Consider the following 23,861-nt stretch of genomic DNA (forward strand, 5'->3'; position numbering starts at 1 on the left):
TGGTATCTGAAAATTTAGAAATGCGTCTTATGGATGTTGTTACAGCTTACTTATATGGATCACTTGATAGTAATATATATATATATATATATATATATATATATATATGAAATTACAAAGTTCAAAACCCAGGGAATGTTATTCTATGAAATTACAAAGATCATTATATGGGTTAAAGCAATCAGGTCGAATGTGGTATAATCGACTAAGTGATCACTTGATGAAAAAGGGATATGTAAATAATTCAATATGCCCTTGTGTTTTCATTAAGAAAACAACATCCGGATGCATAATTATTGCTGTATATGTTGATGATTTAAACATCATTGGAACGAATAAGGAAATTCAAGAAGTTGTGTCATATTTGAAGGAAGAATTTGAAATGAAGGATCTTGGAAAAACCAAGTATTGTCTGGGTTTACAAATTGAACAAAAAGAATGTGGAATGTTTGTTCACCAGACAAATTATACAGAAAAGATCCTTAAACGTTTTAATATAGATAAAGCAAATCCTTTAAGTACTCCAATGGTTGTTAGATCATTAAACATAGAAAAGGATCTATTCCGTCCATGTGAAGATGATGAAGATATTCTTGGTCCAGAAGTACCATATCTAAGTGCCATCGGTGCCCTTATGTACCTTACAAATTGTACAAGGCCTGATATATCTTTTGCCGTGAATCTGTTGGCAAGATTTAGCTCATATCCAACAAAGAGACATTGGAACGGAATTAAACATATATTCCGTTATCTACGAGGAACGACAGACTTGGGACTTTTGTATTCAAAAGATGCTAATCCAAGTATAATTGGTTATGCTGATGCTGGATACTTATCTGATCCATACAAGGCACGTTCCCAAACTGGATATGTATTTACTCGTGGAGGCACTGCAATATCTTGGCGTTCACAGAAACAAACGCTCGTAACAACTTCATCAAATCATGCCGAGATTATTGCACTACAGTGAAGCAAGTCGTGAATGTGTGTGGTTAAAATCAATGACCCAACATATCCAAATTTCATGCGGATTATCATTCGATGAGAAGCCTGTGATACTATATGAAGATAATGTTGTATGTGTTGCTCAAATGAAAGAAGGATACATAAAAAGCGACAGAACTAAACATATTCCTCCTAAGTTCTTCGCATTCACCAAGGAGCTTGAGAAGAATAAATGTATTGATGTTCGTCACATCCAATCAAGTGAAAACTCATCAGATCTCTTCACAAAGGCACTTCCTACGTCAATATTCAGAAAGCACATATATAATATTGGGATGCGCAATCTACGAAATTTGTGAAGAATTGTTCATGTCAACATCAGGGGGAGTTTACGTGAATGCACTCTTTTTCCCTTACTATGATTTTTATCTCAATGGGTTTTTCCAAGTAAGGTTTTTAACGAGACAGTACAAAACACGTAATGAAGACATCATCGTATCATGATCATCATCACAAGGGGGAGTGTTGAAAATAAATGATTTGAATATTGAAAAGTAATAGTTGAATATTTGAATGTTGAAAATAAGAGTTGTAAAGTTAGAAATTTGTGTGTGATGATGTAGGTAATGATGTATTTTATTTTTTGGATTATGTGTAATGAAACTCTATAAATAGATCTCTCATTTGTGAAGAAAATCACAATTGAGTAGAGAGAAAAATATTATAAAGTGTGTAGTTTGGTAAATTTTGAGAGTTTGAGATTTTTACTTTTTACCATAAATTTTTACTTTTTCACAACAGTTCAATTATTTTGAGATCAACTTTTACGATTGTATAAATCTCGTCTTTTAATTTTATAACAACTCAACTAATTTTTTATTTTATCTATCTAAATAAATAAGACCAATTTGGAAATTATAAAAACAATTTTCTTAGCAAAAAAAAAAAAAATCGATTTTATGGCAATAGGTCTCTTTGAGACGGTCACTAATCTTTATATGTGAGACTGGTCAACCCTATCAATATTCACAATAAAAAGTAATACTCTTAGTATAAAAAGAAATACTTTTTCATTGATGACTTAAATAAGAGATCCGCCTCACAAAATATGACTTGTGAGTTTCGTACAAGTTTTTGTTTTTAAAAATAACAAGATTTTATTTTTTTTATATTATAAAAATTATAAAAATTCAATAAAATATAAACAATAAAAAAAACAAAACGCTTTTAAAAATAAATTAATTTAAAAAGAGAGGAAAAAAAAGCAACCTCACTTCCAAGTACAACGACTCCATCAAGCATATATTGAGAATCCTCCTAATGAACCATTTTTCAAGACTCCATTGAGATATCAAAATACATCTCTCGATTCTTTCTGCAACAAATTGGATATCTTTCCAGCTAAGTAGAAAAGATTAGTCCAGCCATGATCGGGAAAAACCCGAGGCGGGTGATCGGGAGACTCGCCGGATCATTGGTTTCCGGCAATAGATCCGGCGTGGTTGATGTTGTCACCGGTTGGAGAAGCCACTTAGAGCCCAAAGCTCAGTCCCCGAAAGGGATAAAATGTTTCGATTTTGGTGGGGTTGGATTAGGAATTGTGGCGGCACTCGACAAATCCGGTGATCGCGTGGGTGAAACTCCGGCTAATATAGCGTTGTTCAGCCGAAAGATGAGTCGATCCAACCCCATTCCGGTGAAGAATCCGTTAAAATTTGGGGGATATCTGGAGGAATTTGAGATGGGAAGTTCAGAGGAATACACAATTGTGACGTCCCATGGACCAGATAACCACTACACTAAAGTGTATTATGGTGGGATGGAGCATGGTAGGAAGGGTGACGAAAGGGCCCCTTTCAGAATACAAAGCAGTGGAACGAGCACCCGGGCCAGTGTATTCCACATATCTCCGCCAAGATTGGGGGAATTCGACGGAGCTCCGGCGGCCGATTTCCTGAGCTCCTGCAACTTGTGCAAGAAGCAACTCCATGGCAAAGACATATACATGTACAGGTACAATTCTATGTTCCCTAGCATTAGCAAGATGTGTTTTCTCCATGAAACCATATGGAATCAAGAAAATAACTCGATTCTTGATCGATTAAAAACCTTTGAAAAGTAAAGTAAATCACGGTGATTATTAAGTGAGCAACTGGACATCTATCTCATTTCTCTTGCATGGAATTTCGCAGGGGTGACAAAGCATTTTGCAGCTCAGAGTGTCGATACAGTCAAATTGTAATGGACGAGCGCAAAGAGAAGTGCAGATCAGAAAACTCGAGACCCGTCGAGGTTTCGAGCTCGCCCCTTTCAAATGGACATGTTTTCACTACTGGGATCCTAGCAATTTAGCTTTCATGTGCAAAAAAATAACTTGTGCGGTGGCAAAGGAGTCCGTAGATATAATATACCTGTATTATCAGAGTATATAGAGATAGAAACTCAACAAGTATATGAGCAAGGTGGGTTCTTGAGAATCGATCTCTATCGTTGTAAGTGATGATGATATTGACCAAGTTTTGCTGACAGAAAAGTGCGTCAATGGTTAATTTTATGTAACTGTTGGTTTTCCCAAATTGTCATTTGGGATGGTACGTGGCTTGTGATTTACGTGGTCGAGTGGGTGGGTTGGTCAATTAAGATAATATATTTTGCTAACTTACAGAACTGTAAGTATTGCAATATATAGTTCCATGTTATTTGTTGGATTTCCCGAATGATGATAATGTTTGACGCTGGCAAATCCCGCATATATCAAATCTGTCTCAGAAGATGATCGATTACTGTTCGAACATGGAAGTTTAAGAAATAAGCCAAAAACTATCTCCGACCGCGTTAGATGATTCCTAGAGAAACTTCACCTGACACTCGCACGAGGAAGAAAAGGTGAAAATACTCAAGGCAGGATGTTAATATGTCTAGAGTAGATAAACTTTGTTATACCGATCCACTTTTTACCATGTTTGCTTATTTACGGCCGTTGTCGGTGCACATATGGTTCTCTGTCATATCCCCTTGTTTACTTGGACTCATGTGCCATTCAACTAGGGATGTAATATTCGGAGATCGACTTGATAAAAAATTCGTTTGAGCTCGTTCGTAGATTATATCGAGCCTAGTTCGAGCTCGACAATTTTATCAAACAAAGTTTGAGCCTGAGGATATTCGGCTCGTGAGTTCCAACTCGGTTTGTTTAGGTGGCTCGTGAGCTCGAACTTAACTCATTTGTAAAGTTGACAATTAAAAATATTAGTAATAATCCCAATGAAAGGAATTGAACATAGATATATTTAATTTTTAACAAGTTCGAATCAAGCTCAAACTCGATATCAATTGTATGTTTTACGAGCTCGAAAATGGACTCGAACATGGTTTCTTTATAACAACACCTTAAGGTTGATCCAAAAGACACGGAGTCTCGTCCATTTTTTATATGATGATTCTATGCATTGGAATATGTGAAAAAACACACTTGGCTCGTTCATCACCGTAGGATCGACCTTCTTTGGGTACTACGCATCGAACAAACTTAGCTACATACACCACGTGGTTTTATGTTGAAGCCCGCCTGCTGAGGTATAATTTACAAGTCTCCTTCAGACCCAACTTTAAAACTAAAAAAATATCGCAATATTCAAAAAATTTTACTTAATTAAGACAATTTTATCGAAACTTGAAATTTTTTTATAATTGTTAATTAAAATTTTGTTATAGGAATTTGAAAGAACAAAAAAAAGAGGGTTCTGTATCATCTTTTCAAAAAAGATTTTTTTTTTTAAAAAAGGATCCATTTTGCCACTCCCAAGTCGCATCTACGAAACAAATTCGATAATAATGGTGAAATCGAACAATAAAATCCAGAATCTATGTAGTAGTATTCATAAAACAAAAGCTACAATCACTTATAAGACGCACTTAAAATGAAAACAAAAGGCAGCAGCAAAAGTAGTTTCGACGGAAAAAAGAACAGCAGCAACTTGCTAACTTAAATTCCTGCATGCTATTCCAAGCAGCAACACTGTAGATTACCATTGCTACTGATAGAACATGGGTTGTTGGGATGTGCCGATGCTCGAATACATGGTGTCATATAGCGGCTGAGTAGCAGCAGCAAATCGCTGACCCTGTGGATGCATCAGGGCTTGTGCATCACCCATCATTTTACTCAAAGCAAGTTGCCGCTCATAGGCAGCAAGATCGGCAGCCGTAAATCCTGGCATATAAGTTGCAGCTGGAGGAGGTAGAGGGGTAGAACTGGTTCCTGGAGGAGTAGGCTTACTACCCCATGAGCACTGCAGTATGATAATACTTATTTATTAGGTCTTTAATTTGAGCCTTTTTCAAGAAAATATGAACCCAAAATGTTATGTTGTGTAATTGACTGGAACCTGATCAATATGGCGTCAATTAATAGCTGTATAACTATTGTGACAAGTTAAATCAAATGTTATCTTTTGTATAGGATGGTTTTATTTTGTGATAGGATTTATTAATATATATTTATAGATAGATATAGATTTATATTCTTACCAAATATACAAGGGTTCGATCATCATTGTAATTATTTAAGTGGGGCTGCACCAAATGTAAAAAAAAAACATAAATGGAAAAAATATTCTCCGTTTTTAATGGTCTCACAAGCCTAAGGTTAAAAATGGCCAAAAATGATGCCTCATCTTCGAGTAACAGTTTTGTTTCCGGAGATTCTAAAGCCAAACAAGCCCTTGCTCCGATTGCAAGCTTTCTGGGGAATGATCACTCATCCTTTTCAATTACAATCCATAAACTAGCTATAAAAAATTATCCCCATTGGGCACAATCAGTGAAGATCGTGATTTGTGGCAGGAAAAATTAGAGAGTATATAACTGAAGAGTGACCCACTCCAAATTCCACCGTGTCGTCGACTTTTTGGAGTTTTGACCTGTCAGATACGTTTTGGATATGGCGCATAACATTTTTCCAGATACGCTTGGACAAAATTGCAAATATTTTAAAGTTTTTGGGGTCAATTGAAAAAATCCGAAATTTCCGAGAACTAATAGGAAAATAATTAATTAAATGGAATTGGCCCTTGGGTTTTTTAAACATGCTGCACAGGTATAATCCATCTTTCTACCAATCTTTCTCAGGCTGACGTCGCCAGCCTCCTTCGTCGCTCGCAGCTGACGCCGCATGTTATCCCTAAGTTATTGTTTCTGACTTTCTGCTCCACTCTATATAGTTTCTAATTTTCTTCTCCACCAAAAGCCCTATTTTGAAATATTTATATTATTTTAATAACTGTCATATCCTAACCGTATTGTATCTTATATTTTCAGAATTTGTCATTTCCTTGCCGTATTCTGAAAAGAAAAATAATTCTTGGTTTCCAAACCTCTCACAAAATTGTCCAGACCCAATTTCAGGCCCAAATTCGAATGTTAAGAACTGATAATGAGAGGAATACTTTAATTCCATTCTCGGTGAGTGTATTTATCACAGCATGAGATCATACATCAAAACTTGTGTGTTGATACTCCACAACAAAATGGACTGTCGGAAAGAAAGAATAGGCACTTGTTAGAAGTTTCTAAGGCCCTTATATTTACAAAGAACATTCCCTGATATTTGGGGGGAGATGTCTTAACTTCAGCCTACTTGATAAATCGCCTACCAAGCCGCCCTCTAAAGTTCAAAACTCCTTTACCCACTCATTCTTCACCCAGCAATCCAGTACTAAATTTCGATTCGCCTAGCAGTTCATCCTGTAGCACCTCCAGCTCGTCCAGCAGCATTCCCAACTCGTCCAGTACACCCAGCCCTCTTCCAGCCATACAGAACAAGCACATTCCTAGACAGCAAGAACTACAAGTCTACTCTGGCAGGAACAAATCTCACGTTGAGAAAGCAGTCGCGAATCCTACTCACGGCCAGTGAATGACCCGATAGCAAAACCTCCCAAAGAACCAGGTATACCCATTCTTGATCTAAACTGGCCAGTAGCTGTTAGAAAAGGTGCAAGGAATTATACTCGACATCTTATCTCCCAGTTTGTCTCCTACTTGAAATTATCTCTTCCATTTCATGTTTTTACTTAAAATATATCTAGTATATTTATTCCAAGGTCTATCGAGAAGGCATTGAGAGTTTCGGAGGGGAAAGCTGATGTCCTAGAAGAGATGGATGCCCTTGAAAAAAACAAAACATGAGACTTGGTGAGATTACAATAGGGCAAGTGTGCGTAGGATATAAATGGGTTTTCATTGTCAAATATAAGAGACAGAAGACTCTGTAGAAAGGTAAAAACCCCGGATGGTGGCCAAAGGCTTCACACAAACCTTCAGGATTGACTATAATGAGACTTTTGCCGATGGTGCCAAACTCAATACGGTTCAGATCCTTCTCACTTTAGCAGTAAATCTTGATTGTTCTTTGCAACAATTTGATATTAAAAATGCATTTTTAAACGGTGAGTTGGAAGATGAGGTCTATATGTGTCAACCTCCGGGATTTGCGGAGAATCGAGGAGGGGAAACTGTTAGTAAACATAAGAAATCTCTCTATGGTTTAAAACAATTCCTAGAGCTTGGTTTGACAAGTTTTCAAAAGCCATCAAGAGATTTAGTTACAAGTAGGGCTGTTAGTGAAACACACTGAGTAGAGGAAGATTATTGTGAGCATTGTCTATATCAGTATATTGATGTTCTGATCACCGGAGATGATAATGAAGAAATGAACAAAATCAAAATGATGATGCCCAAAGAGTTTGAAGTCAAAGATCTTGGAGCAATAAAGTATTTATTAGGAATGAAGATAAAAAAAAGCAAGAAAGGTATTTTTATTACTCAAAAGAAATACACCTTGGATCTTTTGGAAGAGACAAGCATGCTAGGATGCAAACCAAGTAAGACCCCAATTGAACATGGTAATAAAGAAAAGATGCTTGAAGGTGAATTAGTCGACAAGGGAAATTACCAGCGCCCTGTTGGAAGGCTTATCTATATTCCGCATACAAGGCCAGGCATTGCATTTGGACTAAGCTTAGTCAGCCAATATATGAAGGCCGTCAAGGTCATCTCAATTTTGTGATATTTGAAACAGACACCTGGAAAATGTTTATTCTTTACCAAAACCAATGACAAGGAAATAAAAGGATTCACTAATCCGGATTGGGCCGGCTCAATTAATGATCGAAAATATTGTACACTATTGTGGGGAAATTTGGTAACTTGGAGGAGCAAGAAAAAATCTGTTGTGGCTAAGAGCAGGGCAGAAGCTGAACATAGGGTATGTCACATGGAATATGTAACTCATTTGAATAAAGAATGTAATGGAAGAATTGAGGATTGAACTTGAAAGCCTATGAAGCTATATTGTGATAACAAGTCTACGATCAGTATAGCTCAAAATCATGTCCATAACTCCATCGTGATAGAACAAAGCATGTGGAAATAGATCGTCATTTCATCAAAGAAAAGTTGGATGAACGCACAATCGACATTGAATATGTTCTCTTTTCTCATCAACTAGTTGATCTACTCACTAAAGGTCTAACAAAAAACCATTTGCGTTTCTTATTTACAAGATTGGTCTTATCATCTATAGACAAGCTTGAGGGGGGTGTAGAAATATTAAGACTAGACTAAATCAAATCTTATCTTCTGTTTAGAATCGTTATTTTTTGTGATTTGATTTATTTATTTGTAAATAGATAAAGATTGATATCCTTATCAAAGATATGAGGATTGGATGAGCATTGTAAATTATTTAAGCGAGTTGCACCAAATGTAAAAAAGGATGTGCTGTGTGCATAAATTAATAAAATATTTTCCGTTTTTTAAACCATTAGTGGAGCTTTGAGAGTTGAATGACAGGTTCGTATATATAGATATAGATAGACCGACCAATGGGTGTATATAATGAATGTGTACCTTTATCGGTTTGCCAAAAAGGATTCGAGCATTTCCCAGCTGGATAGCGCGAGCTGCTTCAGCATGACTACCATATCTTATGAAGCCAAAACCTTTGTCTCGCTGAACACGGATATCCTCAATTGCTCCAACTCCAAGTGCATGGAAATGACGGTGTAGATCAACAGATGTCACCTGCAATGAGTGTTGTTAGCAATATGAACAGAAAATATTTTTTGTCCCAACTCCTCAAACAAGAGCAATGAATAAATCACTATATATGTAACTATTAGCGTCATCAGCAGGGAAACAAAACTAGTGAACAAAAAATTAAATAAATTATTATGTACGTAAAGCAATTACACAGTAATTCATTATTGATCGGAGTTCAGAAAGTAGGCAGGTATGATACATTGAATATCCAGACAAAACAGATTGACAAAAACATATATAAAGGAAAACTTTTCTAAACAAGACGGAGGATTGCAGAGATCACAACCTCAAGGGTGTCCTAGTCTCCTAGAGATGATTGTGGTTCAGTAAGTTTATATATGACCAAATCTGAACCAGTTGCAGTTCTAATTTTTTACAGATCCAAAAGAGTAACTAGTTACCATATGTATGATACTTACAAGGATTCATCAAGTCACATCAAAACAACTCAAATAGCTGATGCAGTTCCTAGTTCACCTCTAAAATTAACATTAACGAACCATCACTTCATTTCAAAATAGAAAGGCCAGATTACCATGGTCGCATGCCACAAAAGACAGATTTTTTCACATAATATAGATAAGCTTAAATATATACTTACTTCAGGAGAAAGATTGCCAACATAGACAGTCGTATACTGTGGATTGTTTTCTGGGGCATCTTCATTCCTCTTTTCCAGACCATCTTCTGCAGAATGAATCATGAGGAAAAAATAATACAACATACGACAAATGTGGATAAACCCAAAGAAAAACCCATATCCTCTTCAACGTAAACCAAATAAATCAAAATTCTAATACATCTAGCAACTGGGGATCCTGCTTGGTTCAAAACCAAGTGCCTCATCATTCAACAACATCAATCATTAAATTCGAAAACAGATGTACAGTAACAATATAAATTGTGAATGGTTAAACCCAACGTTCCACTTGTTAGTTCTACAACATTTGTTGAAACAGAATACCATTGAAATGGTCACTAACATTCAGAACCAGATCTATAAAAGCGATTTATTGTAGATAACTAACCTGATGTTCCATTTGTTAGTTCCACGATGGTTTTTAAATCAGAACTCTGCTGGTCATCACCCAGACCGGCACCTTTTGTGGCCCAGTTGCAGCGGATCTGTCTACTTCCAAGCCACTTCCCTGCAATTTCAAGGGGAAAAGTATTGTTTTAGAACTAAATATCAACCACAACTCGTACCATACAGATTATAGCAAAATCATCATTGCAACCAATTAGGTGTCATAAAAAAGAGCTTTTTCTGAGTCAGCCAGAGGATATGAAATATGTTTGAGATTCTTCGCAAAACAAGTATAAACAGCAAGGGCTCACTAGATCTAACATAGTGATTTTTGTAAAAAAAAAAAATCTTATCATGCAGCCACAATCATCATAACTTCATTCAGACTTTTCATGAATGTATCAACATTACATCATTATTGCATGAAGCAGTAAACATGAGATTAGAAACAAGGATCCCTGAGGTCCAATACTGATACAAAAATTCATCATCAGAGATAAATTATCTTTTTAATCATTACATAACATTTATTTAAATATATCATTTAACGTGAAAATCTAAAAAAACACTGATACTATGCATAAATTTACAGCCCAAAAAAACCGAAAATAAATTAAAAATAAAATAAAAGAATTCCACAAAAGAGACTCAGATTTAAATTTTTTTTTAAAAAAAGAGCTACAAAGTAAAGCATACCCACCATTCAAGTCATTTATTGAACTTTGAGCTTCCTGAAAGTCACACAAAATACAGAATGATTAAATAACTAATACTTGCCCAAATAGCAAAGACAAATAAAAAAATCCATGCTCAGACCTGCTGATTACGAAAAGAAACAAAACCGAAGCCCCTTGAGCGACCAGTCTTCTGATCCCACATGACCCTTGCATCTCTGCATCAATAGAATGATGGCTGTTGAGTTGCTAGTGAAATCAAGGGGGGATCTCAAGGAATTGCAAACAAAATTGAACTTACGAACAACTAGGATAGACAGAGAAACATGCAAATAAGGTAGCATCCGTAACCTCTGGGCTAAGATCACCAACAAAAATATTGAATTGATCTGTAAAATCAAGTGTAAATATAATCAACAAAACTTAGTCCCAAACAAGTTGGCGTAAAATAAATTCGCTAATGGTGACGAAAAAGAGGATCAAAGGTAGAGATTCTGGATATATATAACATACTTGTTGTGTCCTCTCTCTGCGAACTAGCATATGCCCAGTTAACTTTAATAGGTTGACCAAACCTGCAAATTTGCATTTAAATAATCAAGAACCCACTGTAAAGCAAATAATTTACCAATCCACAAACTTACAATTGCCTCCCATTCAAAGTCACGATAGCAAGGGCGGCCGATCGGCGATCAAAGTAATCCACAAAGCCATATGATGACTGCATTACAGGTTGGAAGCACTCATTAAGATGAGAAGATTAGCACTTCAATAAATAAAACCTCCTTCAGTGAAGTAGGTCGATCACTGAATAAAAGGTGATTAAAATGCAAACCTTAGACTATATTCATTATCCTAATAAATACTGGGTAACACAGATATTAACTTTTCTATCATAAAGAGGAAAAAAATGGGAGCTACGCCACACACTCTTTAGGGTAAATTACAACAATAAGAATATTGATGGCAACCAAAGTAACAGAAAGTGTATATATTTGGTTGGAGCATACTTTACTAGTCGTGGATAACACTGAGACAACCTCTAGAAATATTCATAATGAATCAAACATGGATATCTAACAAAACATTCAAGAGCCACAATGAAATTACAAGTCATCTGAAACTGCATAAGCATAGAAGTCAAGAGAGTAAGGGAAGCATGAATACATAGGAGAGAAAAACAAATTTTTCTCAGAGTACATGAATAAGTGAAGAGGTGAAACAATGAGACATAAGGCCACACCTTCTCTTTACGAATGAGCTTGCAACCTTCGAGAGGACCAGTATTAGCAAAAACCTCTTGAAGAAGTGGTTCCGTAACTTGTGGGTGGATGTTTCCAACATACCTATGCGGCATCACAAAATGGTTTATTAATCAACAAATATTGCTCCTTCTACATTGAGATAGCTAGTCCTGAAGTATCATATGCCAAGAGATAATTCAATCAGCATCTATGGAATAACTTAATATTTCAATATGGTGAAAACTGCTTCAGCACAAGGACGAGAAATGAGAAGGTAAATCGGAAAAAGAACAAAAACACAAAGGGCTCAAAAAATCAGGGTTCGCTGGGAACTCACACACTACGGCATGTACTTGAATCAAATCCGGGTGGCAAATTTCCACTCAAGATAGGCTCTATCTGCATGAAGTAAACAAGTCATAAGAGATGTCAGACTGGATAATAAAAAACCGTGAAAACGAAATACAAATATTTAATAGGATACGCTAGATCAAACACAATTTGCATTTTATTATCACCTCAATTCCACATGGACAAAGACATAGAACACATTGAGGTTTACAGAATCCAAACGCAGAAGACACATCTTGACAACAGATTTAAAATCCCACTTGTACATTTCCACATCAACAGATACTTCATCAAACTTCCCGAATTCTACGTACTGAATGCTCCCATTTTGTCAAATTCTTTAATGCGAAGGGACCGGCCCCATCAATTGTAGATACATGTCATAAATTAAACATTCACATTTGACTAACAAAAAGCTCTCTCAAATTTAATTTGTAAAAAAAAACTAGAATTTAAGAACATAATTTCAAAAGTCTGCCGTCTGACTAGCAACAACATAGCAGATATCCAAACATCTCTCTTACATATTTATTATGCATAGGAAAAAACCCAGGAATGCCACGTCTCTAGAAACCGCTTGCCTGATTGCACTCGCAAACCAAGAGGAACTTGAAGGAAATAATTTTTCAGTATAGAAATACAGCACAACTTACTGTGACAAAGCAATTTAACATCAGATTGTCCAACTTTGATCTTGAACTGAAATGGAAAAAGACAGTGATACTACCTAGCTTCACTTAAATAACCAACCATTTGAAAACAATCATCGGTATCCCATTCATGAAAAATTCACCTTTTTTAAAACAAGTAATTATTTATTATACAGATTCTCCACTGAGTCAGGTAAACAAGCAACATCGTTAATATGTTACAAATAATCCAGTTCCGGAATTTTCTTTATAATTTCATTCACCAACACAGATCCGTAATACGAACAATTCAAGCAACAAATTTTAACTGGAAAAAAAAAATCAAACAAAAAAAATAAATGAAAACGTGACAAGGTAAAAAATTAAAAACAAAAAGGTAATAAAAACCTGAGGCTGAGCAAGGAGACCCGGATGATAAAGAGATTGCTGCATTAGCGCTTGCTGTTGCTTCAACCTCTGCTGATGCATCTTCGCCTTTACTCAAAAAAAAAGGGCAGAAAAAAGGTGATAAAACAAAAAAGAAATTAAGGTTCTTACAGGGTAAGAAACAAGAACGGAAAAAATAAAAAAAAATAAAGAAAAATGAAGAGAAAAACAAAAGAAGAAAGGGGAAAAAAACCCTCGAAGGCAGGACAGCAGGTGAGAAAGCACGGGTAAGAAGAAAATGGTGATCGATTATATAGGCCAAGGGGTTCGATTGCCTGGATCTCGTTATTTGTCTTCACAATGTGCCTTAGTTGTTTCTGACCGTTAGATGTAATCGAGGGAATCAGTAACCAGACAATACACAAATATACTAGAAACCAAATATTTAATCCATACCAAGTCAGTAAATACTTGAAATAATTTTATAAATACTATTTGTTTATTGTGAAAATATTTATAAAATTCGTAAAATCTAATTGTCTACAATTTCTTTGTTAATCAACAACATAACTAGCTCATTTAGTATATATTATGACATTGTTGATCGACGATAAATCTTTATTAACTTGGACCATAAACAGAAATCTGCTATATGCAAGCATGATTTAAAAGTAACAACTTGGCAAATATAATCAGTTCTTTATATTTCTTTTGTAAATTTTATTGTAATGATCAAAATGCCCGTAGTGGTAATTAAATTTATATATTTAAAATAATTGGCCATATAATGTAATATTTATATTTGTAATTTAGATTTAATAAAAATAATATTAATATATTTATTATAAATAAATTCGTTAGTATGCAATTATTGTAATAATTAAAATATGAGTAAAATTTTGAATCGTGGGGTACAAATTTGATATTATTCAATTCATTAATATTATTACCATCGTTGATTTATATCTTTTATTTATTATTTTTCTGTATAGTAATATTATTTGAAAATAACTAAAATTGTGAGTAATAACATAATTAAAAAGTACTATCTTGATAAATATTTAAATATTAATAAAATTACTTTATTAAAATTAATTTTATTCAAATAAATAATAAAATTAAATTGAGATTTAGAAATAAGTTTTTTTTTAAAGAGAAAAACATATATTTTTTTTTGGAAGGAATATGATATTTTTTATTTTTAAATTTAAAGTTATAAAAGTCAATATTCAAGTGATGATAATTTATCACAAGAAGAAGGACAAATCATCCTGAAATTAATGTGAACAGTTCGGGCCAGTGCGAACCAAGTGGCTCATCCAACTTTTGTTAAAAACGAGACAAACATATGATCGATTGAGACTATTAAATAATCTCTTTTTTATCCCACAAACCAAAATAACCTTATTGTATGATAAGGAATACAAAAAGTCTTTATCGATCGATGGATTAAACTATCATTGTTTTTGCTTGTATAAAATATTCTAGATAATTTATTTTATATTTTAATAAGGTCGAATGCAATATAATAATTATAATTAGGAAGTGTGGCTCCTTTAAACTATAGGGGCCATGTGGATTGGGGACTATAGAATGTCACAGATTAATTTTCTATTGGATGTTTGGGGTTATTTGCCATTAGCAAGGTCGAAGATTAAAGTCCTCCGACAAGCTGCACTTGCATTCATAAATTATAAATATATGAATTTCAAATTTATTTACATGCGTTTTTGTTATTTAGATAAGTAATACATGCACTTCAAATCTACCTTTTAAATATTTATATAATATTTCATGTTAATTATGATGGATTTATGGTCAATTCAATAATAATATAATTTGAAATTCATTCTACTTTGTATTACTATTGTACAAAAATTAAGACGTGTATTTAATATTTGATCTATTGTTTAATTGTAAATAATAAAACTAACTGAAATTCATGGATTTGAAATCAATTAATCTTTATTTAATTTGGATGAAATTAAAATAACATAAATATATAAATATTTTATAACTATGTTAAGAATTAAACCGTCACAAATATCATTTTATTCTTGTATTTATTGGTGTTCATGTATGTTTCGTTGAATCGATTATAGTTCTATAAATATGTTCATTTGGCCAATTTTAGTCACTCTCCAAATTAATGTAAATTATCAAATTTCTGTAAGTAGTTAAAAAAACGAAATAGTTCAATAAACATATTTATTTGATCAATTTTAGTCACTCTCCAAATTTATGCAATTTAATGACCAAAATTTTGTAATTATGTAAAAAAAAAAAAATCGAAATATATATGTATGTTTGATAACGTAATTATAAATTATAACATATATATTACAAACTAGCTAGAATAGGAAACAAAATAGTACAAACATCAGTTAGAACAACGATTTCATTTGAAATTTCATGATCTTTCAGGACATGCAAATAATAAAATTTTACAAGCTCGCCTCCATTTACATGTAAAATGTGAGACTAATCGCCTTAACCGACATTTAAATGACCCCCTAAAATACACGATAAACAGTTCCTGTCACGATACAACATTCTTATAATCTCATATCTAAAAATTTTATGCCAAGAATTTTGATGTATATCTTATGAAGTACTGTTTTACTAGTGTTGACCACCACAACATGCCTCGCAGCACGCGTAGCAACCTAAACATGCCAAGGCTCCACACAACTGAGTGAGCACGATTGCACATTGATCATTCATTCGGGAGCACATTTGGATACAGCACGGGCAACAGCAGTGGCCGCAAAGTCTTCCACAGCAGTTGGACGTGGCTTTGATAAATATTTCTGCAGCTTCAGGGAGTTTGGTGTCACTAGATCCTGGAGGTATGTTTTCCTTCGTTGCATCTATATTGCCAAAACCGAGTCCAACGTTGTTCAGAACGATCAACTTTTGTGGTTTAGAGTCTTCGGTCTTCTTATGACGGGTTTTGTTGGACACCTGCGAGCAATGCATATAATTGAAGTAGACATTCATGTTATTCTTGGAAATAACAAATGTGACCTAGAAATCAAAAACAATTCTCAAAAATCGGAAATTACATTTCTTTTTTACTTGATGCAATATGTTGGAAGTTCTCAATTGACATATTTGTACAAATTGTTTGTGAGCTGTGTACCAAGTACACGCAGCCTTTTCCCCGGTCTCGCCCCTGCTAACTTAACCACTAGCAAAGAAGCCCATGGGAATGCCTTAGTTGAGATGAAGTGGGAGGAACTTGAAAATTCTCTCCAGTCAAATTCTCTAGTTTACTATCTGAAACTCTTATAAGGCTGATTTGCTAGTCTTCGCAGAGTGGCGGACTTGATATGATGGGTAAAATTAACAAATGAGTTTAAAAGGTTGAGTATGTAACATATAGAGTTCAGGCCTATCTTTCATCCATTTATTTTTTTAGCTTTTAGGTCTTGTTAGAGGGTCCAATATTTAGTGCTTATCCCTTTATGTATTTGATTCCTTCAATAAGTTTGCCACGGTTCAAAATGTTCAAACTGTATTGTTGTTTTGTTTCATTAGACTTCGCAAAACCTAAAGAAACAAACACAAAGTAATCTGCATATGAATGATAAAAGTGACATTTAAATTTAAAAAAGAAAAAGATAAAAGTGACTTTTTCAAAGGTTCAAGTAAATGCACCTGTTTCGAATTGGTTGAATTTGCACTTGTTTTCCCCTCCGCTGTCTCAAGCAAAACCACTTGAGTATACTCCGAAAAAATGGCATTTTGGACACTCATTTTAGCTATCTATCAATACAAATTACAGCTCATCAAGGGCTACACTATGCCAAATGCCAACTAACCAATATATTCATACTTATCTATGCAAGCTTTCCACACCAAGACACAAGTCATATCCTTAATTAGTAGACATATTTTTCTTCAAATAATAAATTAGTAGACAGATTTTCCCTTTTTTGATACATGACAAATAATAATAGGCATCACAATGAGTACATAATGGCGGGCGAATGTAGAATGAAGAGTTCGTACGACTAGTTAATTTCTGATAGTGAGCACCTGCTCCAGCAAAGTTTTAAATTTCCTTGGAAACCTAAATGGTTCAACAAAATTTTGGGCTTCCTACCCAACTGAAAAAAAATTCCACTCTTGGTTTAATTTTGTCAATGTTTCCACCAAAATTCTAGAATATCCTGGAAGAACCAATAATATCAAGTTTGATTCTCACGAAGTTCCATGGGATATCAAACAATGTATTAGATGCTGTGCACACTTTGTCATAGCCAAAGTCATTTAATCAACAGTTTACCTCCAAAACATGGTTACTTTCAGTACTTTAAATTGAATGATGGAACTTTCAATTATGTCGTGTAATAAACAACCCCACATACATCTTACATACAGATATCTTCATTTAAAGTACGAATAATTGTACTTGGTTGAAAACATTCAAAATTTCATTTGAAAGTTTGAACAATTTATGTATATTGAATTTTTTTGTAAATAAAAAATGGAGTTTCGTCATCCACCATATCATCAATTTCCAAGAAGTGAGAAACATTTGATACTTTGTGTTCTCGTGACATTTCCCAAACCGAACCCACTATTTTGTCTTATGAATATCGTCTCAAAACCAAAATATGTGGGGATTATGTGTTGACTGTAATATATCAAACTGTTGTTACCTTTTCCTCGAGCTCCTTACTTTCTGAATACCAGGCCTGAGCTGTAAGGAGTTCAATATGCTGCTTGGCTACTATCTGTTAATAATACAACATTAACATAATCAAAAGATGCCATAAAATGAGCAACTAGATGAAGTTGGTTGAAAAAATATAGCTAAAAAATGCACTTGTAAAGGAAAATTTAAAAAAACCAATGAATTGATATTGCAATGAAACAGATACATAGAAAATTTTGCTAAATATAAATTCCAATAATCCCGATCATGATGTTAAATATAAAGTCAACTGGTCCCCATATAATCAATTTATGGCCATTCAACTAACAAAGAAGAAAGAAGATATTCTAAAGCACCAAATGACTCACACCTTGTCAATAGGTATCTCCTTTGCCTCTTGACTCTTCAGTTCAAGAGAGAAATTGCTTGTATCTGGTCGGACACCTTTAACTTTAAGAATCTCTGGAAATGTTCCACTGTATCTTCCAGACACTATCAAGGGACTTGTGAAAGGTCTGGAATTCGAGAAGGAAACACCTAACATAAAAGATCGACTCCTTGTTAAAAACATGCAGCGAATTAACAAGTGACAGACAAATACTAGACGGATGTAGTCCCCACAAAACGAAATATTCTGCTTGGGAATAGGATTTTGTAGATAACGGGAAAAAAATAATCAAAATCAACGTAAGTTATGCGCATTCAGAAAATTAAGACAGCAGACATGAAAAAATATTTCAGTAGTGCTGCATATACCAGTAAACCACTAACTGATTCTTAAATTATGAAGGAATGACAGTGAAAGTACCTCAAGATCATCAAGTCCATCTACATTCTCAAAAGAAATATTTGCAAGGAAGATAGATGAGGCTCTGGCAAATAGTCCTTCCATTCGAATCTCGATTGAATCTGTCAAATTTTGTAAAACAAATTAGAAAATAGCCTTGTATTGCTTGGGGAAACTCTCTCATTCTTCAGAAAGAGGTAGTTTTTTTTCATTACAATATATTTTAAACAGAGAATATCAAAATTACAGAAGTGTAACTCCAGCAAAAATTAAATAGGAATATATGGCCTTTATTGAAATCATGAGAGAGCACAACAAATTTAATTTTCTTTTATAGTGAAACAACAGCTTTGTGATTATGATGAGTGTTTTACCAAATATTTGAAGGAAGACAACGGGAAAATCAGGCACAATATTTTGTGGCACCATAGTGTTGCTAGAAGAGGGCTAGAACTTACCCACATCAATAGCAGAATCATAATGCCCACGACCAATTGTTGCAAGCAACTGAAGGAAGTAATGATTACAGAAATCACCTACATATATTTATATTATCGATGAGACAACCAAGCAAGTATCTCAAGCATGCAATGAGAAAAGGTTGCTCCAATTCGATAAAACATAGAAATGATATTTAGCCATCAGACATGACTTCCCCCAGATCTTAGGAGTCTGCAAACCTAAAAGTGGAGCACTTAATAACCATCTCAAAACTTTATTGTGAGGGAAATCATTGGTAATAAGAATATAACAAATTGTAATCAATCTATACCATGTAATTTATGTTATATCTAGTAGAGAATAAAATGACGTACTTTATCATATCTGCAGAATACATTGGTTTACATCCATACATCCACATTTTAATTTATAAATAAATGCAAATGTTTATGAGTTATACTACACTCACGAAAGTTAATTACTTTATAGATGATTATACTGTATATGGAACTTCTCGGGGTACAAATATGTTCCGACATCACTATCAGTAGAATGAAAGGCTGATTTTTTTATACAGTTTTTGGGATAGTTATGCAATGTTTATTTTTATTTTCCAGAATCAGTTTCTCACCTCCAAAAATTAATTAAATACTATCATTTAATTTTATTTTATTTTCACAAAACAAATTTTCCCTAGTTTTCATTTCTTCCAGAATAACCATTACTTTTAACAAAATTTTCATCATTTTCCAAACATACGCCATGATTATGTTAAATTTCAATTTAAACTATATATTTTAACATTTTACTGTAAATTTATCCAATCAGTTCTCGCATGATTTAACAATCATCTACTCTAATAATTTCATTTCCAAAACAAAACCAAACATATATTTAATTCCCAAATCATTCCTAGAGAATATTTCTCCAAAGCTTTTTCCTGAAAATTTCCAAAATAAGACCAAACACTACATTCGTAATTTTCCCAACTATTTTAGGATGCCTTTACAATGCTTGTACATGTATGCTATAATTCCAATTCTTTTCAACGAATATCAATAATAAAACAATAGTGAATAAAAATCATACCTATGCCAAATGTAGAAACTCGTGGACAAACATTTTTTTGATTTGTTAACTGGCTTTTCAACGCATCACAAATATGTCTCTCATCTTCAACAGCCCCATCAGTTATGAGAAAAATGATTGGAAAATAATTTTGATAATCTGACAACATCTCAATGGCCTGACAAGTAGATGAGTTTCTGTTAAAGATGTCATCAAATAACTTCCATGAATTCTGTACATTTCATTTTTTTCTTAAAAAAACATTGATAATCATCAAACAGAAACAATTTCTTAAGCATGAATAAGCATTAATCATTTCTCATCATTTTGTGAAGCCACTAGGCACGAGTCACAGGGATCAAAGTTGTATATAATAAATTGAAAATCGTAAAATCAATCAAAAACTGCAATTACAGAAGCCAAAACCTTAAAAAGCAAAAGAAAATTTGGTTCTGTTTCTAAACGCACACAGAAAAATTGAGTTTGGTTTGCAATGTGAAAATTCTAATATGCTGAATGAACCCAAAATGAACCACGTAATACATCTTCTTCGAATGAAACCAAAAACAGAAAAGAAACCAGATACTGGATGGTTAAAAGATAGGTGGAACAAGGATAATTCACACAAAGTTACAGAAGAATGAAAAAGTACCTGATTCAAAGGAAGCAAAATGTTTGTTCCCCCGCCAGCCACAAAATTCAAATTAACCCACTGAGTGACTTTCTCGATAGCTCCTGCGGTAGCTGACTCCAAAGATGAGGAAAATAGGTATGTTTTACCATTGAAAGCAATTACATTAAACGAGTCTCCAGGGTTGAGCTTTGAAAGTGCAGCAAAGAGTGCATTTTTTGTATCATCAAGCAGTTTACCCTTCATGCTCCCACTTATATCGACGACAAATACCACAACCCTCCTGAAAACCTGCATAACATAAGTGATATTTGGTGAACATCACTTTGAGAGAAGGGAATGTGCTATCTAAAAATCCACTCGTCATTTACATATGAGCTTTGTACATCACATTAGATTTAAATGTTTCACCCCCATAATCAATATTTTTCTGTCCACCACATTAAGTTAACGCTGTTCAAGTGTTTCTCATCTTGTTCGAATAACCGACCAGTATCATGATGTAAAAAAACATAAGCAGCGTCACTTAAAATCATCTGGTATCACGCTATGATGCATCAATTTGAATGTGGATGGGTAAGAGCACCTTGAGTGGAATTATTTTCTCACTTGTCATTAGCTATGAAAAAAATTTATATTTGACATTAAACATGAACAAACTAGATCCACAATTCACCTTTTCATTCTGCTGCACTCCAGGATAAAGAAAGCAGCAAAACATTTCTCTATGATCCACATCGTGTAATGATGGAGGACTCAAAAGCACACCACCAAAAGTATGGGTTGAAGATATCTGACAAAGGTACGATGAAAGTTGAGCAATATAATAATTTAATACCAGTCAACTTTAAAAATGCATTCGAGGTGCAATTTTTTTAATAACATTTAAATTTTGAATAATTTGCACTCGTGGCATTAGAATATTTCTAAATTTCCATTCCTTCTCCAATTCAACGCCAATTACAAATATATGAACAAGATATCTTACTGCATATGTGAACACAAAATCACTTCTTGACCATGTGAGAACTTCAGAGTCATACAAGAAACCCAACTTTCCCGCTTGCCGTAGCCGCTCCTGAAATTTCCAAAAGAAACTGAAATTTAAATGGCACCAAATTATTTCGTATGATGGTAAAGAACCAGAAGAAATGGTACCTTCAGCGGATGACTCGTAGTTTTGCACAAAACTTCAGTTCCCGAACCAGAGTTAACATTCAACTGTATCTTTTCACGCTTAGAAATCTTCTTACCAGCGGGCGTTACATACTCGGGAAAACTAAATGGAATGTTCAAGGTAAATTGGCCATCACGATACAACAATTTTTGAGACCATCTAATTTTGACCGAAAGATTGGTTCCTCCATCTATCTGATAAACAGTAAAACGCATGAAGACTTTGTTCAATACGACACAAAATACTAAACACTAGAAAAAATTAAATAAATAAAAAACGCAGCTCGAGAACAAAAGATGAAACACTTGCCTGTGGGACTTTAAGAGTAAATATATGAGCTTTCAGAAAGCCTCCATCTTCAATCTTGGCTGCCTTTTCTGTACCAATTTCATTGTCTATGGCAATCAGTTGAGTACGATATGATTTCCTTGGTACCTCAACCTCAACACCTAGAAGTGAACCCTGTTAGCCAAATTAATATGCCTCTTGAGAACAAAACAAACATTTTTCAGTCGAGAAAAAAATTCAGACCATTCTTCATGTCATTTTTCATAAAAAGAAAACAAACAAGAAACCAGAAACCAGAAACAAGAAACAAGAAAAAGAAAAAGAAAACCCACATCTGACAAAGAAAGTTTTCTTTTGTTTCTTTTTACAAAAAAAGGACAAGAAAAGAAAACTTCGACTGAAAGCTACCTGTTCGCCCATTGGGACAGCGATGCGGCAATCACAGCTGCGGTTGCCCATGACGCAATGCACGCGCCACGAGCCCGTCACCGTCACAAAAGCCATGTCCAGATAAGAATCCACCTCAAGCGAAACCCCACTCATCTGCAAGGGAATCAAAGCCGGCGGATCGCACCTCCCGTGCACGTGAGGCTGATAGCTCGGCATATCGGGATTATCAACAATCGCGGGATCGCTGATCACGGCGTAAATCATTGGAGATGCAGGGAGGAAGGAGTATCCCGCGGCCCTCTCCATGGCAGTGGGTGGTTTGGGAGGCGCCACTGCCCTGTCCTTGCCAAAATATATCCGCTTGGAGAGGCGCAGGCCATCCTCAACGGCGGCCTCGAAATCCTCGGCCATAGAACTAAAGGGATGGCACGGAAACAGGAAAATTGATTAAATAAAGGGGGAATTATTGGTTTATTCTGTGGTAAAGCGGAGTTTTTCTTGATTACAGTAGCCTCCCTCCTCCTCCTATTTCGAGTAAGCATATAATGACAATAATGTAATAATAAAAGGAAACAAAAGCTTTAGGAAAAAGAGACACGGCCATTGGAACGTTGGAGTGGACGTTATTCAAAAAACTAATTTCATATATAATATTATTTCTTAATTTAGATATTCAAATCGATCCGTTTCATTAATATAAATATTTCATTAAAAATTTACTGTTTTTATTATTATTGAATTTCGACATTTTTACTCAAATTTAATACTTTGATGTCAGATGAAGTCGAGCTCATTTGAAAACATTTTTGAGAACTAAATTCCTAATAATCAACAAAATAGTCTTATGCATGAAAATATAAGGTTAAGAAAAATAAATAAGTCGATTATCATTGTTATTAAATAAAAGATGAAGTAGCTGGTTTTTTCAAGGTATAGTGTTGCAATTTACAAATATCTCTGCAGTAATAAAAATAGGCATGTCGCGCTTAGGGGTGAGAAAAAATACCGAATTTTTGATATACCGAGATTATATTATTGTCATTGTTATGTTCACGG

General features: G+C 34.3%; 3 protein-coding genes across 3 annotated transcripts; 1 reads left to right on the forward strand and 2 right to left on the reverse strand.

Moving 5' to 3' along the window:
- Positions 1-2,228: 2,228 nt before the first annotated feature.
- LOC140842700 (FCS-Like Zinc finger 13-like) lies at positions 2,229-3,408 on the forward strand. The gene is made up of 2 exons (XM_073210791.1): positions 2,229-2,958; positions 3,138-3,408. The coding sequence occupies exons 1-2, from the start codon at positions 2,372-2,374 to the stop codon at positions 3,295-3,297; spliced, it is 747 nt and encodes a 248-aa protein (XP_073066892.1). The 5' UTR covers positions 2,229-2,371; the 3' UTR covers positions 3,298-3,408.
- Positions 3,409-4,783: 1,375 nt separating this feature from the next.
- LOC140842701 (oligouridylate-binding protein 1-like) lies at positions 4,784-13,648 on the reverse strand. The gene is made up of 12 exons (XM_073210792.1): positions 13,382-13,648; positions 12,331-12,392; positions 11,993-12,095; positions 11,394-11,470; positions 11,263-11,324; positions 11,051-11,138; positions 10,892-10,967; positions 10,776-10,806; positions 10,077-10,196; positions 9,650-9,735; positions 8,857-9,030; positions 4,784-5,237 (listed from the first exon to the last, which is right to left on the reverse strand). Exons 1-12 carry the CDS (start codon positions 13,460-13,462, stop codon positions 4,980-4,982), a joined length of 1,218 nt encoding a protein of 405 aa, XP_073066893.1. The 5' UTR covers positions 13,463-13,648; the 3' UTR covers positions 4,784-4,979.
- A 2,096-nt stretch (positions 13,649-15,744) lies between these two features.
- Positions 15,745-23,357, reverse strand: LOC140842702 (uncharacterized). The gene is given in 14 exon segments (XM_073210793.1): positions 15,745-16,324; positions 17,021-17,128; positions 18,028-18,102; positions 18,394-18,530; positions 18,533-18,560; positions 18,832-18,932; positions 19,269-19,346; positions 20,341-20,497; positions 20,972-21,241; positions 21,627-21,743; positions 21,939-22,028; positions 22,109-22,321; positions 22,437-22,589; positions 22,824-23,357. Coding segments are annotated over 14 exon segments (2,262 nt in total). The 5' UTR covers positions 23,217-23,357; the 3' UTR covers positions 15,745-15,982.
- Between the last annotated feature and the right edge of the window lie 504 nt (positions 23,358-23,861).

The sequence above is a fragment of the Primulina eburnea genome, chromosome 10 (assembly GCF_022965805.1).
Source record: "Primulina eburnea isolate SZY01 chromosome 10, ASM2296580v1, whole genome shotgun sequence".
NCBI classification, from domain to species: Eukaryota; Viridiplantae; Streptophyta; class Magnoliopsida; order Lamiales; family Gesneriaceae; genus Primulina; species Primulina eburnea.

What these genes read in the sequence shown, in the direction of transcription:
- LOC140842700 (XM_073210791.1), top strand. Translation starts at nt 2,372, where the DNA reads ATGATCGGGAAAAACCCGAGGCGGGTGATCGGGAGACTCGCCGGATCA. An exon ending in AAAGACATATACATGTACAG is followed by an intron (nt 2,959 to 3,137) that starts GTACAATTCTAT and finishes GGAATTTCGCAG; the next exon opens with GGGTGACAAAGCATTTTGCA.
- LOC140842701 (XM_073210792.1), bottom strand. Translation starts at nt 13,462, where the DNA reads ATGCATCAGCAGAGGTTGAAGCAACAGCAAGCGCTAATGCAGCAATCT. An exon ending in TCTGTCTATCCTAGTTGTTC is followed by an intron (nt 10,968 to 11,050) that starts GTAAGTTCAATT and finishes CTATTGATGCAG; the next exon opens with AGATGCAAGGGTCATGTGGG. An exon ending in TTGGCAATCTTTCTCCTGAA is followed by an intron (nt 9,031 to 9,649) that starts GTAAGTATATAT and finishes CACTCATTGCAG; the next exon opens with GTGACATCTGTTGATCTACA.